Source organism: Lissotriton helveticus, chromosome 2_1 (genome assembly GCF_964261635.1).
Source record: "Lissotriton helveticus chromosome 2_1, aLisHel1.1, whole genome shotgun sequence".
In the NCBI taxonomy this organism is placed as follows: domain Eukaryota; kingdom Metazoa; phylum Chordata; class Amphibia; order Caudata; family Salamandridae; genus Lissotriton; species Lissotriton helveticus.
Genome location: NC_136059.1, coordinates 254874814 through 254892542, shown reverse-complemented (window position 1 = coordinate 254892542; position 17729 = coordinate 254874814). Strand labels below are relative to the sequence as shown.

At 45.1% G+C, this 17729-nt stretch overlaps 1 protein-coding gene across 2 annotated transcripts in view; it reads left to right on the top strand.

Moving 5' to 3' along the window:
* Positions 1 to 17729, top strand: part of ZBTB7C (zinc finger and BTB domain containing 7C) — a 238884-nt gene that overhangs the window by 143549 nt on the left and 77606 nt on the right. Inside the window, exon 1 of one of the 2 annotated variants that reach the window (XM_078677258.1) lies at positions 739 to 927. The exons of the other annotated variant lie outside the window; for it this stretch is intronic. Coding sequence (XP_078533384.1) covers positions 917 to 927 — 11 coding nt within the window. The 5' untranslated portion in view covers positions 739 to 916. Of the gene's footprint in view, positions 1 to 738; positions 928 to 17729 lie in introns of those variants that run through there. 2 annotated transcript variants of the gene reach the window in all.

Genomic DNA, 17729 nt, shown 5'->3' with positions numbered 1-17729 from the left:
CATTCTCTTGTCATTGAATAGTACTTCCACACTTCTGCTGCAAGGACTGTGGTGTACCTCCCCTGTCTAAAGTATGCAATTTATTGCTTTGTTAAATATTTAATTTTCCAAGATTGAAGGTTTTTCCTTCAGTCAAATGTGATATCCTACACCACTTGATTAAGCGATGTAAGAAGAGAATTTACTACATGCTCACAGTTTGTGGGCTGGTATTCCTTCCTGTAAAAGAAGGACACGCTTACATCTTGTTACGATGAACCCTGTTCTCGTAGATACGGAAATATTTCAGTTTTTGTATTTCTGTTTTTGTATTTGTTTTCCTTCACGTGGCATGAAGCAAGCTGTTTCAGAAAAGGAAATGGGAGAGTTTCGCGTAACCAAAGAAAGTCTCTTCAAACTACAGTTTACGAAGCTGTGATCACAGGGGGAGGCCTGGGCTTGGCTGTGGTTGCACGAATATAGTCTTGGGTGTGGCCAGGGCAGGTTTGCAATCACAGTCTTGGCCTGAATTCTGCCTGCTGAGAGCAGACACAATGGCTAGTCTTTACCTACAGGTCTGACGTGTTGATGTTGTTGGGTGGGGGGGGGGGGGTGGTTAGGTGTTGCCGTTGCTCATAGGTGGTGTGGCAGGCTTGGGAGCCAAAAGGAACGCCTTGTTTGGAATGCTATCAGACCTGAGGGGACTCAGTGTCTCGCTGGAGGTTGGTGTTTTGGCTTTCGCATGGCAGACGTGGATCCTGTCTGCAGCCGCGGTCGAGCTGGCCCGAAGAGGCAACCTTCCAATTTTGTGGTGGTCCCGAGCCCTCGCAGAGCCCAGCTGCCGCTTGAGTCGGCTCTGGCATGGAACCGAATGCAGCGACTCCAAGGCTCCAGGCTTTGATTCAGCAGTCGAGAGGTTTTGGCTGGACTCCGAAACATGCTTGAAAGGTACTGCTAAGGCTTTTGTCGCTTTTCCCTTCTACGCCTAGATACCCAATGTCGGTAGCCTTCGCAGTGGCAGGTGCTTTTCGTGCAATGATTCGCTTACTAATAAATTCTTGTTTTATGGTATGACACTTCTCCACCACGGTTCACTGTAGACTTTTTGTATTTTGATTTTTGTGCTATTTTTGGATATTTGTTGATTGTTATCCTAGCTTTGGTGTACTGTGCGGAGAGTGAGTAGGAGTATTGTACAACACACAGTTCCCACACAGAGTGAAGAGTAAGACACTACATAGGGCTTACTCATTGCTATGTAGTGTCTTCATCCTAAACTATTTGGAATTAACTCTTGCACTTCTGGTTTCATCTATTCCTTTCCAATTACTTCCACTTTCTAATGTATGCTATCCACATTGTGCAACTCCTCTGTGATACCACGACAGTGTATGGTCTACTTCTTGCAGGAATTGTGAGCATCGCGATAACACTTGTGTGTTTTGTACATTCTGGTTTGTGCATTTGAAGACATTGTGTTTACCGTTGTAGGTTTACCTTTGGAATTTCCAAGCCACTTAAATTGAGTATCTTTATTAAAAAAAAGTTTGCGTGGAAATGAGTTGGCGTTAACTTTATTGTCTTCCTGGAGTTTTAGGTTTGGGTTGAATGGATTGCTTCCAGACAATACTAATCTGCACTGATTGTGAAGCACTGCAGTGACAGGAAGCACTTGTGACTGTTTTCAGTGTTTGTTATATTTACTACGTAAAACTTTGAAAGTGATTACATTTTTTTGTGTTCTTGTTTTTAACCATTTGGGTTATTTTTAGGCAGTGCTCCAAGTCCTGATAGCCTCAGTGTAATTTATATTGAAGGATTATTTTATTGTTATAAAAACTCCATTATTATTCTTGCTGTTTCTTGTGAAGCTGCTTTCTCTGTGTTTTGCAGATGCACTGATTCTTTTATTGCATGAGCGCTGGTGTTGCTGTGGGCAAGCCACGTGCACATGGCTACCACCGGAGTCGTGCACATGGCTACCACCGGAGTCGGTGGAGGAGACAGTCCTGTAGGTACATAACTCCTTACGTCAGTCACATTAGAACGCCGCTATGCACTGTGGGTCGTGTAGGGGTGGTTATCTGAGGTCAGTGCAGCCCCTTTCACTGGCCCTGGGATGAGCCCAGAGCCTCGCGGGCTGCAGAGAGCCGAATAAGGGCTGGACCTACAGTTGCATTATACACAGTACTTGTAATCCCATTTTTATACTTATCCTATAAGTGCTGCCTGAAGAGGGGGTGAAATCGATGCTACAGGTTTAAAAATAGAAATGCACTCGGAACATATGATCTGCAAGCCTCGTTGCACCCCCTTTACGGGGGCCATCTATCTACCACTGGACAGCTATAGGCGGTTATGTTTACACTATAGGCACGGTGCCCTTTTTTGAAGATATGTGAGTGACTAAGAGCCAAAAGCATTGAACACTGAAACCTGTATTAAAAGTTATCTAATAGCCCTTACTTCAACATACACATTTGAGTTGTAGAATTTACAAAGGCAGTTTCTTCGGCATTTAACAAAGTGCATTGTGAGCCTTATGCTAATGTTTATTTGTGTACATGTATGGGGAGAACTGGAAGAAGAGGCACTGAGAGGCTAAATGTATGAGGAGACCTGGAAAAAGAGGCAGTGGAAGGGGTACATGTATGGTGAGAACTGGAAGAAGAGGCACTGAGAAGGCTAAATGTATGAGGAGACCTGGAAGAAGAGGCAGTGGAAGGGGTACATGTATGGGGAGAACTGGAAGAAGAGGCACTGGGACGAGTACATGTATGGGGAGAATTGGAAGAAGAGGCACTGGGAGGAGTACATGTATGGGAGAACTGGAAGAAGAGGCACTGGGAAGGGTACATGTATGGGGAGAACTGGAAGAAGAGGCACTGGGAGGAGTACATGTATGGGAGAACTGGAAGAAGAGGCACTGGGAGGGGTACATGTATGGGGAGAACTGGAAGAAGAGGCACTGGGAGGGGTACATGTATGGGGAGAACTGGAAGAAGATGCACTGAAAGGGGTACATGTATGGGGAGAACTGGAAGAAGAGGCACTGGGAAGGGTACCTGTATGGGGAGAACTGGAAGAAGAGGCACTGGGAAGGGTACCTGTATGGGTAGAACTGGAAGAAGAGGCACTGGGAGGGGTACATGTATGGGGAGAACTGGAAGAAGATGCACTGGAAGGGGTACATGTATGGGGAGAACTGGAAGAAGAGGCACTGGAAGGGGTACATGTATGGGGAGAACTGGAAGAAGAGGCACTGGGAGGGGTACATGTACGGGGAGAACTGAAAGACGAGGCACTGGGATGGTATATGTACAGCAAGAACTGGAAGATGAGGCACTGGGATGGTATATGTACTGCAAGAATTGGAAGAAGAGGCACTGGGAGGGGTACATGTATGGGGAGAACTGGAAGAAGGGGTGCTGGGAGGGGTACATGTATGGGGAAAACTGGAAGAAGATGCACTGGGAGGGGTACATGTATGGGGAGAACTGGAAGAAGAGGCACAGGGAGGGGTACATGTACGGGGAGAACTGGAAGAAGAGGCACTGGGAGGGGTACATGTACGGGGAGCACTAGAAGAAGAGGCCCTGGGAGAGTACATGTATGGGAGAACTGGACGAAGAGGCACTGGGAGAGGTACATGTATGGAGAACTGGAAGAAGAGGCACTGGGAGGGGTACATGTATGGGAGAACTGGAAGAAGAGGCACTGGGAGGGGTACATGTATGGGAGAACTGGAAGAAGAGGCACTGGAAGGGGTACATGTATGGGGAGAACTGGAAGAAGAGGCACTGGGATTGTATATGTACAGCAAGAACTGGAAAAGAGGCACTGGGAGGAGAACATGTATGAGAGAACTGGAAGAAGTGGCACTGGGAGGGGTATATGTTTAGGGAGAGCAGGCAGAAGAGACAATTTGAATAATAGATGTATGGGAAGGGCAGGAATAAGAGGCATGTGGAAGGGTGAATGTCTGATGAGAGCGCAAATAGAAGGCACTGAGAGGGGAGTGTTGTAGTGGAGGCATTGAGAGGGGTGGATGTATGGGGAGCATGTGATATTTCACGCTGTCTTTTGAAATGTAATCTTGGCTATTAAACATTTAGTGGCTTTACTTTTCCCACCTTTATGCACCCTCCTACCAGTTTCTCCTTTACCTGCAGCAAGTGTATTTTTTCATAAGGTTTTGTATTTTTTTGTCTTTTCCCTTCCTCTGTTCCTATAGCTGCCACACTTCACACTGCCTTACAGCTTGTTTTAAGCAGACGTTTGATGTCCACAAATAGAGGGCGTGGTGGCGGTGTACGTGGGGCAGTATGCTGGTGGCTCACCTTTTTGTATGCGGTATTACATTATGTTATGTTTTTGACATTTGAAGGGCACACATCCTGCTGCTGGGCTAGCCTTGTGGCACAATCAGCCCAGTGGGAACTTTCCTGCTGGTTGCGGGGCTACATCACCAGACCAGACTCTGATTCACCTGGTGATGGTTTCTTATGGTAGGTTAGGTGGCCAAGTCATGCTTATTGAGCTGTGGGTACGTGATTATGGTGGTAGTTTGTTGTGCAGGGTGCATCAGGAGATACACCCTCAGCATGGAAAGGAAATGCGTATATTTTTTAATGAGAATTACTGATTGCTTTATATTGCTTTATGGTAATGAGTTCCCTTGCTTTTAATGTTCTTACATTGGATCAGTAGCATAGCAAAGATGGAATTGACCCTGGTGTAAGAAAATGAAATAAATGGACCCTCTGACTGTTGTAGTGGTAGTAAAATATAGTAATTATCAGGGGGTTCAATTGGTCGCTTGGGTCTCTGGGCCCCGGTGTCACTGCACCTTCTGCCCCAAGGGTAGTTTTGCCTCTGCAATGGATACTTAAGGCCATTAAAGGTGCACATACAAGTAGCTGGTTTAATGCACATGTACTTAAAGTTTCCTGAATTTTTTTGTCATAGAATGTTCCACTCCAATGGCGGTGAAGATTTAGCGTCTATTGGTTGGTCTTTTTCCGCCCTTGTAGTGGGTCCTAGCACCTGGCGGTTGTGTTTTTAGGGCTCGGACTCCTTCCCAGTGAAACTGGGAGGAGTTTCGAGAACTAATGTTAAAGGAGAGAAAGAAGTATCTCCTAGGGCCTTGGAGAGAGAAATTCCACACATTCCTTAGGGTTTTCTGTCATCTGGTCAGTGATTCGTCTTCCTTGTGTTTTCGTTTTGATAGGCTTGAAGTGATAGGGTGAATGTAGTTTTGTTCCGCCATTTTGGGCATATTTCGTGCGTGCTTGCGCAAAGAAGTACATAAATTATAATTAGGAGCTGTCAGGGAGCCTCCGTTAGTGAATACAGATGGCCGGGCGCGTTCACAATTCTGCAGCGCTCAGCGCGCAGCTTCCTTGTTTTAATCGGCTGCTGCGATATTCGGCTGCCCCCACCCCGCGGCTTTGTTTGCAAGCTCAGCATGGGGCGCGTGTCACATGCACACAGGAGCTTCCGCACCCGAACCCGCCGAGCGTCCACGAGGCACTCCCTGTCTTGTTTTAAGTGGCGTGTTGTAGTGAGTCCCCTTGTACCGCGTTAGAAGAGAAGCCCGGACCTCTCAAAAGACGTGCGTCTGCCTTTTTAAGTGTGTTGATATTGTGGGAGGCGAATCGATGATTCCCGTTTGCAACGCGCTGGGTTTCTATAGTGTGCGACTGCTCTTTTACTGCCTCCTCCTTTTCCGGTACATAGTGGCCGTTCCCCGGTGGGCCGGCTTCTGCCACCCACCAACAAAACAAATCCGTTTAGCGCGCGCACGAGATGTTTTTGTTGTTCCACTAGGTGAACCCAGTTAATCATCGTTCCATAACTGACAAAGTTACGCATGGTTTGCCGAGTAGCTTGCCTCATCAGAGGCAGTTTAAATACAGTGTGTTCCACTCAACTTGTCCTTTGGTCTAGGTTTGGCCATTTCTGTGAAGCCCGGTAAGTGAGTGCGCATGATGATCCCTGCCAATAGTCTGTTGTAACTGCCAATAATGGCAATCTCGTTATTACGGAACACATTTGGCCAGATTTACGGACTGGTCTACCACGTCCGTCATTCACTGAAACCGCTTTAATCCCTGCATGCAATCCGTTCCTCAAGTGGATGTTGAGAAAAGCAAGCATGCCCTCTAGGCTCCTTTGGATGGCCCACTGTAAACGATGCAGGCTCTGTGCGAGCCGTGCCCTTTCCCTCGTGGGCGACTGGTTTCGTTTGGTTAGCAAGCGTTTTTTGTTGAGGTAGTTATACGTGCTCCGTTTGCTGTACCTTGTTGCCACACCATCTTCGGTACTGCGCGTGTCATGTATCCCGGATATTAGTCTGCATTGTCGAACCCCCCCCCCCCCCACCTAACTTTTGGGAGTTGTACTCTTTGTTGGTAATTCTACTGTCTGCATGCAATGGAGTAATGATTAAAAGAAACAAATGGCTGAAAGTTTATTTTTTGACCATAAACTCAGACCCCCGCCCCCCGAAAAACGGGGGGGGGACGTATCTTCTCGTGATTAATCTAAACTGGCAACTCTGAACACGCATCAATTCAGACCTCGCTGATATGTTATCCCTTTTATAAATGTAACTGTTAACTGATCACCTTGTGGTCCTTTATTTTATTGGAAATGAGTAGTACTTTAACCCATTCCATCTCCACCTGCACACGCATGCACTTTGACACCCACTTCAAGCCAGGAAGTGAACTTAATTGCCCATCAGTAATAACTTTTTCCAGATTTGTTCACTGCCGTGCCGTTTTAATAAGGTTTGTGTATATTAATGAATGCTCCTCTTGATCAGCAGTTCCCTCTTCGCCCCAGCACACGTCAGACCTAAAAGTTTGCCAAAATGGAAACAATTGTGTACTTAACAAAAACAAGCATTGCCAATAGGTCTCTCCTTTGGGACCTTATAAGTGTTTAGCCATGCAGCAGTTGATGTTGTTGCTCAAGGGATATTGAGCTGGATAACTAAACACTTATAAGGTCCCAAAGGCATGACCTATTGGCTATGCCAATGCTTGTTAAATCATTATAACTGACCTGTTTCACGGTAGCTACACCTGTTCTAAAAAGCACGTGACATTATGCTAAAACAAACTTGCCATCCTAAAATAGAAACAGTGAAAACAAGTGAACTAGCAACTGGAACCAGGTCACAGGACCCCTGAAGTGTAGAGCTTGTGGGCACTGCTGTGCCAGGGAAAGCCAAATGTCCTGATGCCCATTTTATTTGGTTCAGGTAATATTTTAGCAGATATCTCCTAACGGTGACCGTTTCAAGGCATATTTGTTCATGAAATGGTGTCTGGTCAGTAGAGTACACAAGGTGGAGTAAGTTTAAACCACTCTCTAGACAAAGACTGCCACTGATTGTAATTGCTTTTAGCTTTTATATGTTTATTCTTAAGTTACTAATCCATTAATTACAATGAATAGGACAACCACAACTGGAACATTTGTGGGATATATAAATAGCTTACATCTCAAACAAAGTAGCACGTCTGTTACAGCCACCCACGCACCCCAACATCTTTATAACACAGCAGGCAGAAAAATGACACTTCTGCTATTGTAAAACGGCAATTTATTAAACCAAGGACTTGAACTCAGGCCATCGATTAATGTTGAAGCACAGAACGCTGGCCCATCACCCTCCTGCCCCATCTTCTGTGCATGTTAGGAGACAGAACAACAGATTTACCATCACAAACTAGGAAAACAGACACTATTCACACCAGCAAAACCCTATCATGGCTTCTGCCTTCTCTCTTCATTGGCCGCACCTACTTGCTGGGTTCAGACACCGGAGGAGATGGGGACGAGATCAGAGATTCCCCTACAGTTAGCCTGAAAGATGAAGCCAATGAAAGGCGACGGAGACCAGGTCCTCCCTCTCAATTGAGAGAACCGGACAGAATAAGACTTAGCCAACAGGAAGATAAGGCAGCAGCCTTGATGGGTAATTTCAAGCCATCAATCCGTTTCCTTTTTTCCTTTCTGCCAAGATGCTCTGGTAAACTTGGAGTACCGATCTTGGCTCAGCGACTGTTCGTGTGAACAGAGATCCAAGTCGCTTAGTACTGCCATTCTCCAGCATTGGGCCTTTAATAGATTCATATGCTCGTATCTTTCCATGAAGTGGGAGTCCCGTAGTGAGTAGTGAGTAGAGAGTAGTGAGTAGAGAGTAGTGAGTAGTGAGTAGTGAGGAGTAGAGTAGTGAGTAGTGAGTGGCGAGTAGTGAGTAGTGAGTAGAGTAGTGAGTAGAGTAGTGAGTGCAGAGTAGTGAGTAGAGTAGTGAGTAGTGAGTAGAGTAGTGAGTGCAGAGTAGTGAGTAGTGAGTGGCGAGTAGTGAGTAGTGAGTAGAGTAGTGAGTAGAGTAGTGAGTGCAGAGTAGTGAGTAGTGAGTAGAGAGTAGTGAGGAGTGAGGAGTGAGGAGTAGAGTAGTGAGTAGTGAGTGTCGAGTAGTGAGTAGTGAGTAGAGTAGTGAGTGCAGAGTAGTGAGTAGAGTAGTGAGTAGAGTAGTGAGTAGTGAGTAGAGTAGTGAGTAAAGTAGTGAGTGCAGAGTAGTGAGTAGTGAGTAGAGTAGTGAGTAAAGTAGTGAGTGCAGAGTAGTGAGTAGTGAGTAGAGTAGTGAGTAGTAAGTAGAGTAGTGAGTAGAGTAGTGAGTAGAGTAGTGAGTAGAGTAGTGAGTAGTGAGTGCAGAGTAGTGAGTAGTGAGTGCAGAGTAGTGAGTAGTGAGTAGAGTAGTGAGTAAAGTAGTGAGTGCAGAGTAGTGAGTAGTGAGTAGAGTAGTGAGTAGTAAGTAGAGTAGTGAGTAGAGTAGTGAGTAGAGTAGTGAGCAGAGTAGTGAGTAGAGTAGTGAGTAGAGTAGTGAGTAGTGAGCAGAGTAGTGAGTAGTGGGTGCAGAGTAGTGAGTAGAGTAGTGAGTAGAGTAGTGAGTAGTGAGTAGAGTAGTGAGTAGTGAGTGCAGAGTAGTGAGTAGAGTAGTGAGTAGAGTAGTGAGTAGAGTAGTGAGTGCAGAGTAGTGAGTAGAGTAGTGAGTAGTGAGTGCAGAGTAGTGAGTAGAGTAGTGAGTAGAGTAGTGAGTAGAGTAGTGAGTAGAGTAGTGAGTAGTGAGTGCAGAGTAGTGAGTAGAGTAGTGAGTAGAGTAGTGAGTAGTGAGTGCAGAGTAGTGAGTAGAGTAGTGAGTAGAGTAGTGAGTAGAGTAGTGAGTAGGACATCACAGGCAGCAGCTGTGCAAGCTTCTTACACTCAGAAGGAGACCACAGGCAGCTGAGGTGCAATCTTCTCCCACTCACAAGAACGACATCACAGGCAGCAGCAGTGCAAGCTTCTTACATTACAAGGAGACCACAGACAGCAGAGGTGCAAGCTTCTCACACTCACAAGAAGGACATCACAGGCAGTAACGGTGCAATATTCTCACACTCACAAGGAGATCACTGGCAGTACACACCACATGAACACACTCCATAACACATAGCAACAATACATTGGCATTTACAATGCCATTAGCTCAAACTCAAATAAATCCGAGCCCGATTGCATTTCTAATGCTTGTTTCTTCATGAGAAGGATTAGAAACCAAGGCACAGAGGCCGGGGAGAAAGTTGAAGTATGTTTATTCATTGTGTGTCTTTTTGTAGAGTGTGACAGGCCGGCTTATGGCTTTTTCAGAAAGCTCTGAGACACCATAAGTGCACAAAAGTACAAAAAGCAAAAGATGAACTCAGGAAGTGGTGACAGGCAGTGTTCCCACAAACAGCAAATGAGACCATACGCGTTGACTTTACTTCCAGAGTGGTTTATTAAGGGTACACAAACTTCTCACCATAAATATTAACAAAGTATATAAATATAATTTTAAGTAGCATTAGATTTTTAATCAGGTAAGGAATCATTTTGTTTAAGGTAGCAAATAAGTATTCTCAACTATATAGAATATGCTTTTTCCACAACTGTATTCTCAGACTAACCAGTCTCTTCATAGCTTTAATTCTTCATTTCGTTGTAGGCTTTGACATTTTTTAAATTTACAGACTTCCAAGACTACTTCTGGAAGGTGCTCCAAAAGCTGCAACTTTCCAAGAGTATTACCAGAAAACGTTTGCGTATTACCATGTGTGCATTGTCATGTATGTTCATGTTAATGCACAATTGAGATTGCAAAAATGGCTCGCAAGTGTAGTTGCATTTCCCAACTTTATATGCCTCTTGGGAATTTTTTTTTCACGAAGGTAAAACTTCTTTCCATACAGCAGTTTTATTGTTGCTACCTTCCCGTTCATACCTTGGACAGACATTGTTCTCCTGCCCATGACAGGTACACATTTCTGACCTTTTTCTTGGAGTCGATAGAATAAAGGTATGTTGGCCAAAACTTTACAGCTAATCCTTGAGTGCGAACACCCACTCCACATCCATGGTGGCATGTGTAATTCAAGCTATTTCCATATACAGGTAGATATAAATTGAAATTACACCTTCAAATGTCTTTGTGAGTCAGACGCCTACATTTTGAAATCGGAAATAGGCATATTTTCGACAAGGAAAGGCTTATGTCTGAAATACGCGGTCTTGATACCAGTTTTAAGAGATATAATTGTTCATTGTTTTGGAGGAGAGTGCCCTGTTGCAGGATGATGAGGGAGAGAATGTGTGGCCAATGGGAAGGAGCTTGTGAGAAAAATGCGTCCTTCCAGGAGTACTTTTAGTTTTGTTTTCTTTTGGTTACATCCCATTACAGTTTTGATGTTTCCCATTTTAATTTTTCTGCAAAAATTGGCTCTGTTATACAGAAACATATTAGACCTCTACTCTAAATCCGTTCAGCAATTTTTGAGAAATTAGCATTTAAAAAGGGGTTTGAGGTTGGGGCTAAGCTAAGAGATTTCTGGACTGCTGGTTATGGCCGGAGTGCTTACTGTGTAACCAACAAATTTAGAAATTAGATGATTCTGATTTGCTGCAGGAGTTTTGCTCCCACCAGCAATTTCGGTACTGCAGACCTGAAAAATGTACTGCTATACGGCAATAATATGATTGACTAGCCACAGAGAAAATATTGTAGCCGCCCAACACACACATTTTTACCAGAGATTGCTCTCCTCAATGAGAAAAGTTGCAACTTTTTGGCAGCTGCTACTACTCTTTAATGGATACATTGTTTACTAAGAAATTAGAAGAGCTGAGCACTAGTCCCAGCTTTCTCACCTGTCTTAATATGATCCTGGACAAATCGCTTTATCGCCACAGGATCCAGTTCCCTTTAAAATAAAAGCCTATACAGCCCCACTCCTGAGCACTAAGCAAAACCCTGAAATGTATTTAATTCTACCTTGACATGCAGCCAGCTGCTGTGAAAGCTAATTGCAGATATTCAGAGTTCTGGTGTTAGTAGCACTGCTGCTTTAAGCACTATCTGTGCCAGTGGATTCATGTCATTTTAATTGTGCCAAGATATTAGGATTGTGAAACAACCTGGGATGGGCGGCCTGGCCCAACCCCACCTCTCCCTCCACCCAAGCCCATTTAGCAGGAAATCCTCAGGACATATGGGCTGCAGAAGCTTTGAAGATGCAACACCCTAACGAGAGGAATCCACAGTTTCTCTTGTGCTCATTAAATATGCAACACAAATGTCTGTGCTGCTGGGACGTTTTTTGGAGTCATTAATGGGTGATAGCTCGTCTTTCCATATTGTACAGGGTTGCCCCCCAACAAAAAAAATACCAGACTTGCCTCAGTGCCAAATACTCTGCTCGATTTTTGCGTATTTAAAGACAACTATCGACAGTTTTCTGTTTCTTGACGCTTTTAGAACGCGTGTGTCTAGCACCTTCGCTGCCAAATGTTATTACATCCAGGTAACTTGGCCTAGCGCCAACTGCTGAAACGAACACAATACATTTATTGAACAGAAACTACATGTGAGGGTGGCCTCTATCCTCAAATTAATGTCTCTCGGGAGAATTTTGGACAACCCGTGGCTCATTAAGAAGAGTTCCAGCCTGCAGCTCGCGGTGCATTCCTGGGACCTTCGACATGGCGGCCGTTTATGAAACCATCTTCCTGTGTGTGGCATCGCGGGTGAGCCCTGCTTGAAAAACACAGTCTCCTGCCAGACCAGCTGGGTCACAGGTGTAAGGCTGCTACCAGGGTCGGATTGGGATCACAATTCGGCCCGGGCACTGACGAAAAAAGTGGCCCACATTCAAGAGGCGTGGCCCATATTTAAGGGGCGTGGCCCACAATCAAGGGGCGTGCCCTTTCATGAAACACCATTTGCACAGACAAGGAATGAAAGTGGGAGGATACTGTTCTTGCACAGGACACAGGGCCAAGGTGACAATGGCCTGCATACTGAGCAACTAAAAAAAATAGCAAGGCCCCTTTCTGTCACAAAATTATTCCAGCCCTCCAGCACAGGAGCACCTGAAAAGCAGCAAAGCCCCTGCTATTACTAACCTACTTGGCCCTCCCCAGACCTTCAGCTCAGGAGCACATGAACAGAGGTAAGGCCCCTGCAATTAGTAAATTAATCAGCCCTCCAGGCCTCGGAAAATGTCCTGGCAGGGGAGCACAAAACACAGCTTTCTGGGTCATCCAAGGTAGCCAGGTAGCCAGGGGGGAGGCTGAGGTGAAGCTGGTGCATGGGAAGTGCCTTCCCAGTGTGTTCTGGTAGTTTGAGTGTTTATCATTTACTGTAGTATTACCCTTTTACCTGTGTATGGTACCCTTTTGTAACTTGCACATGTCACTTTTCTCTGGTATCACACTGTATGCTACCTCTCACTTTTGTTTGCTTTAGATACTTGCACAAATGCCAACATTGCCTACGTAATGTTTGTTCTTGTGCTGGAGTGTCTCTCATTTATTGCAGTATTATACCTCTACTTGTACTTTGTACGCTTTTGTAGCCTGCACACATATCACTTTTTCCTCCTGTAATGTACCGATTGCTACCTCATGTATTTTGGTTGCTCACTATTGTCACTTTTGATTCATGTAACTTAACATTTGCTTCTGTAATTTGTCCACTTGTAATTTTTTTCCTCATGTATTATTGCTGTTCCTAGTGTGAAGCGCTCTGACACCTTCGGGTAAAGTCCGCGCTATATAAAATCGCATAAATAAAAAAATAAAATAAAAAAATTCCAAACATCACCTGGCCCCCACAGCAAGACCCATTCTTCCTCGCCCACTATGCCCTGAATGTGAAGGGCTGTGGGCGAGGTGTTAATACTAACACCGTTTCTGGGCTGCATGGGCCCCAGGGGAGCCGAGGTGAAAATGGCTCAAAGGCCTGAGAAACACCAGGCCCACAGGGAGGCTGATTCTTGTAAACAATAACCCCTCCCCTCCCCAGCCCAGCCTCAGCTTGATTGCTTGGCAGGGCAGGGGTGAAGGAGAGGCCACAGCTGACAATCGCTGTCCGGCCGCACAGTGAGGCTGCTTTCATTTTCTCTGTCTGTCCCCGCCCCGTGCACTCTGTGGGCCGTTTTTTTTTCTCCCCTTTCCTAATCCACTCTCTGTGTACTGGGACAGGGGAGAAAAAAAGGCCCACAGAGGGCACTGAGGCACCGGCCCTTCGGCCCATGCCCGAATGCCCGCCTTGCCAATCCGCCCCTGGCTGCTACAGCAAAGCGGAATGAAGGTGCATTTTCAGCCTTCTGAGGATTTTCCACGAGCAATGGTTGGGGGACTAGACTGCTCTATTTTACACCCACCTGTCATTACCATACGAGCCAGCTCACACAGTGCCACCATGGAACTCGATATCGGCTCCCATCACACGGTCTGCCAGGGTGGCACGGAAAGAGAAATGAAAATCACAGTAAATAGTGGTTTTCCAGCTCGTTTTCTGATGCTTTGAACTGCCGACATCCATTAAGGGGTTTGAAAACACCCCAGGCATCGGCACCAGCCTCAGCAAGCTTGGGGGCGGGGTGGGGTTTAAAAGTGCCTCATAGGTACTTGTTGACGTGAGGGCCTGCCCCTTCAAAGCCCGCCCCCTCCTCGCACAGTGAGATTGTTCTTCGGGTTGGCAGGTATGCATTTATTAGTGGGCGGAATTTGCGTAGTCGTGCTAAGAAAAGCTCTGCAAAATGGTAAAAAATCTCTGCAAGCACGCAGAGTTCTGCGAAGACGCGGAATTGTTTGTTCCGCCCGTTCGCAATGCTTTTTTCCTGTTCGCGAACTGTTTGCGTGCTCGGGGGGAAATATATCGCGAACACGCATTTTGAAAGAGCAAACAAGCAAAAAATTCCGCAAAGCCGTGGATCGCAGAATTTTTGGCAATTCCGCGTTCTCCACGGAACGCAAAATTTCCCAAATTACGCAAATAACGCGACCAGGACGGAATTTACCGCCCAGGCCTAACTACTATGGTCACAAAATAAATCTTATTATAAACAAAGGTTCCCCATGAACTCAGCAAGGTGCTGAGAGGAGACTTGGCCAGCCTCTATGATATCAGAGTTGCGTTATACTCGGGCTTTAGTGGGATGAAAAAAGTGGGGGGTCTCTCAAAGGGGCTTTGCCAATGTAATTAAGGGTGTGGCTTAAAAAACCTACGCTAAAAATCTGTGCTTAGCATAGTGTGCCACCCATCTGATATTTTGCTGTTTCTGTCATTACATCCAGATATCTAATACAACAAGTAACATTTTACATACAACAAGTCAGGACTATTGGCTTTGTCAATGGTTGTTAGTTGCATAAGATAAATAGGCAGCAACTATGGCTTGTATATATTATTGAAAAAGCTTCCACTTAAAGCCCTGATGACACCACAACAATGTTACTGCTCCTGATTTTCAAAAAGAGAAGGGAAATCCAGAGAGAATATGACTCTCTCTAAAGGCTTTCCCTTCCATTACAACGCTCACCTGGCAAGATGTCATGCCGTAAATTCTCCACTAGTGTGAAGTGAGCAGTGTGAGCAGCACACATGGATGTGCCTGCTGTCACTGCAGTCCTGAAAAAACGGACCGCCTGTGCCAGGGCACAAAACAGAGCCCGATAGGGACCTGTTTAATGGCACCGGTGAGACCCAGCCCACTTAAAGCCCTGGTTATACTGTAGGTGGTTCTGCAGCAACTGTTTTCTCCTTTATATGTCACTATTTTCCAATGGCCTTGGTTTTCCCGCCCTGTCTCATGCCATTCTGTCTGTGGGTACTTACGGGTCATGTGGCCTTAGATAAGCACAAAGTCTCTGTTTTCATTGATCTTTCAGTCGGTCAGTCGGAAGCCAGCACAACACGTGAACTCGCCCCTAGACATAAACTTCTGTTCATATGGGCTTTCTACACAACCCTAACAATGAGATACTGCAGGGTTTATTTTACTTTCTCAACCACATTCTTCACAAGCAGAAAAGGTGACTTTACATAAATTTACAATGGTATATATTTCAGGCATTCCTGGTTTCTTTCTAATAGTGTTCCCTCCTGCAATCATAACAGTCCCTTAAAAATGCACACATAACAGAGTATCACTTAAAACCAAACCCTTAGAAAATAGAGTTTCTGCTTACTGTAGTGACATGATGTGTCTGTGCATGCATCGGCTGAGTGGGCATGCTCTAGAACAGAAGCTCCAAACCTGGGGTCAACAAACTTGTGGGGGTCTGTGACACGTACTCAGAGGTACACAACTATTTAGAAATTAAATGATATTAACAGATTAATATAGCCTTATGGCCCACTGTAGCGGGCTATACCGGCTATTAAAGCCCCGCTCCAGCGTTAAAGGCCCGAGCCATCTGCTCGGGTCTTTAACAAGGGAGCGAGACTTTAATAGCCTTATAGCCCAGCTACGAAGGGCTATAAGGCTATTAGAACATTCTGCCACTAGAGGGCAGAATGTTCCAAAAAATAAAACAAAGGCCTCTCGGAGCCTGAGGGGGTTTAAATCCCCTTGGGCTACAACAGGCCTTTGTGAAAACAACATTGGAATGTTGCTCTGCAGGCCTTTACCGGTCCATAGAGCCGCAATGGAGTGCTCCACATTCCAATGTTCTAATAAGGTATATATATATAAAAACACAAAATTAAGAATTAAACATTTTAAAATGCTTTGTGAATGTGAAGGAATGTGAAAGGCTAAAAATGTCTGCATTCATAATATTGCTAGTATAATCAACTGGCGGCCTCAATTGAACATGGTTATGCACTGACAAAAAGAGGGGCTGCATTACGAGCATGCATACGGAGCAAACAAATCATATGCTAAAGTCTAACACATCACATCATCTTTTAGAGATGAAACTACATTATGAAAAGCTCCAGCCTTTCCATTAAAATTACATTTGATTGCTGTATTTCTTTTGGATTGATTGAAATATTTCACAATGCATTTACTTGTTTGATGTATACTTGCATATTTTTGCATATTGTTTTGAGGTTTAGATCTTAGGAATTGCTTAGAAGGGGTCCCCAGCTTCCAGTGGTAATTCAGTGGGCTTACACAGGAGCCAAAAGGTTAAGAACCTCGTCTGTGAAATGCTGCGTCTGGCGAAAATAGGGTTGCCACCTTTCCCAGAGAAAAATACTGGCCGTTTATTCATGTTTTAAGATTCTGCTCAGGCTGGGACTTTTTATGAAATCGACAGTTTTCCTTTTAAAGATGGCTTTGTTGTCTATCAGTCTTGGATTATTAAGACAGCCCTAGGCCACATTTCAAAGTGTTTTTTATATTTGTTTTTAAAGTATGTGTTGGAAAGGGAAAATTACCAGCTTTTTTTTTTTGTACCTGACGGGACATTAAAACACTGGCAATGCCATTAAAAGAACACATAGGTGGTAACACTGTGCAAATATGATTTTGCATGGAATGGCATTGTCTGTCTGCTGGGTGGAGCATGGGTGTGGGTTACAGTTAGAGTGAGAATGGCGCCCAAACAGGACCTATTGGGCTGTGGCAGTAACCCAAAGGCCTAACATGGAATAAAGAACTTGCCTCCTCCTTGAATGGCTTCAGATTCTTGTATGGCGCTACAATACTCATCTCCCCTTCCAGTGGCTGTACCTATCCAATCATGGCATGACCCATCCAATTGTTGGCTTGACCCATCCAATTGTGGCTGCACCTATCCAATCATGGCTGCACCTACCCAACCATGGCTTGACCCATCCAATCATGGCTGCACCTATCCAATCATGGCTGCACCTACCCAACCATGGCTTGACCCATCCAATCATGTTTTGACTGTCACCATTTTCTAATTCAAGCCAGACATCATCAGCTGCACAAAATGCCTTGTGGCAATCCTTGACAAGAATCTCAACCTCCACACCCAGATAATGCAGCTGAAACTGCTGAGAGAGATAAGATCTTCCATCGGTGAGCAGAGCTGCTACAGTAACTCCCTCCTAGCTTGCATTCACACATGCACCCCACCCGTATCTAACGGTTCCCCCTCACCTTGTTCTTATCATGATGAGATGGCTTCTCATTGATACCAGGTGCTTTTATAAAGTAGCCTGCCCAGTGCAAAAAGCACTGCTCTGATTCTGAGCCGGATTTTTAGAAACACTGCACCATGACTCAGTCATTCTCAACTTGCGCCCCTAGATCCTTGACATCGTTTATCTTGACCTCAGAGGATCCCATTCTCATGAAGTAGACTCCTATTTAAGGAATATCAACCATTGTGGTCCTACTCAATTTCTGTGTGTTCATTGCTCTACTCACCGTTTAGTTTCTTTGGCCCTT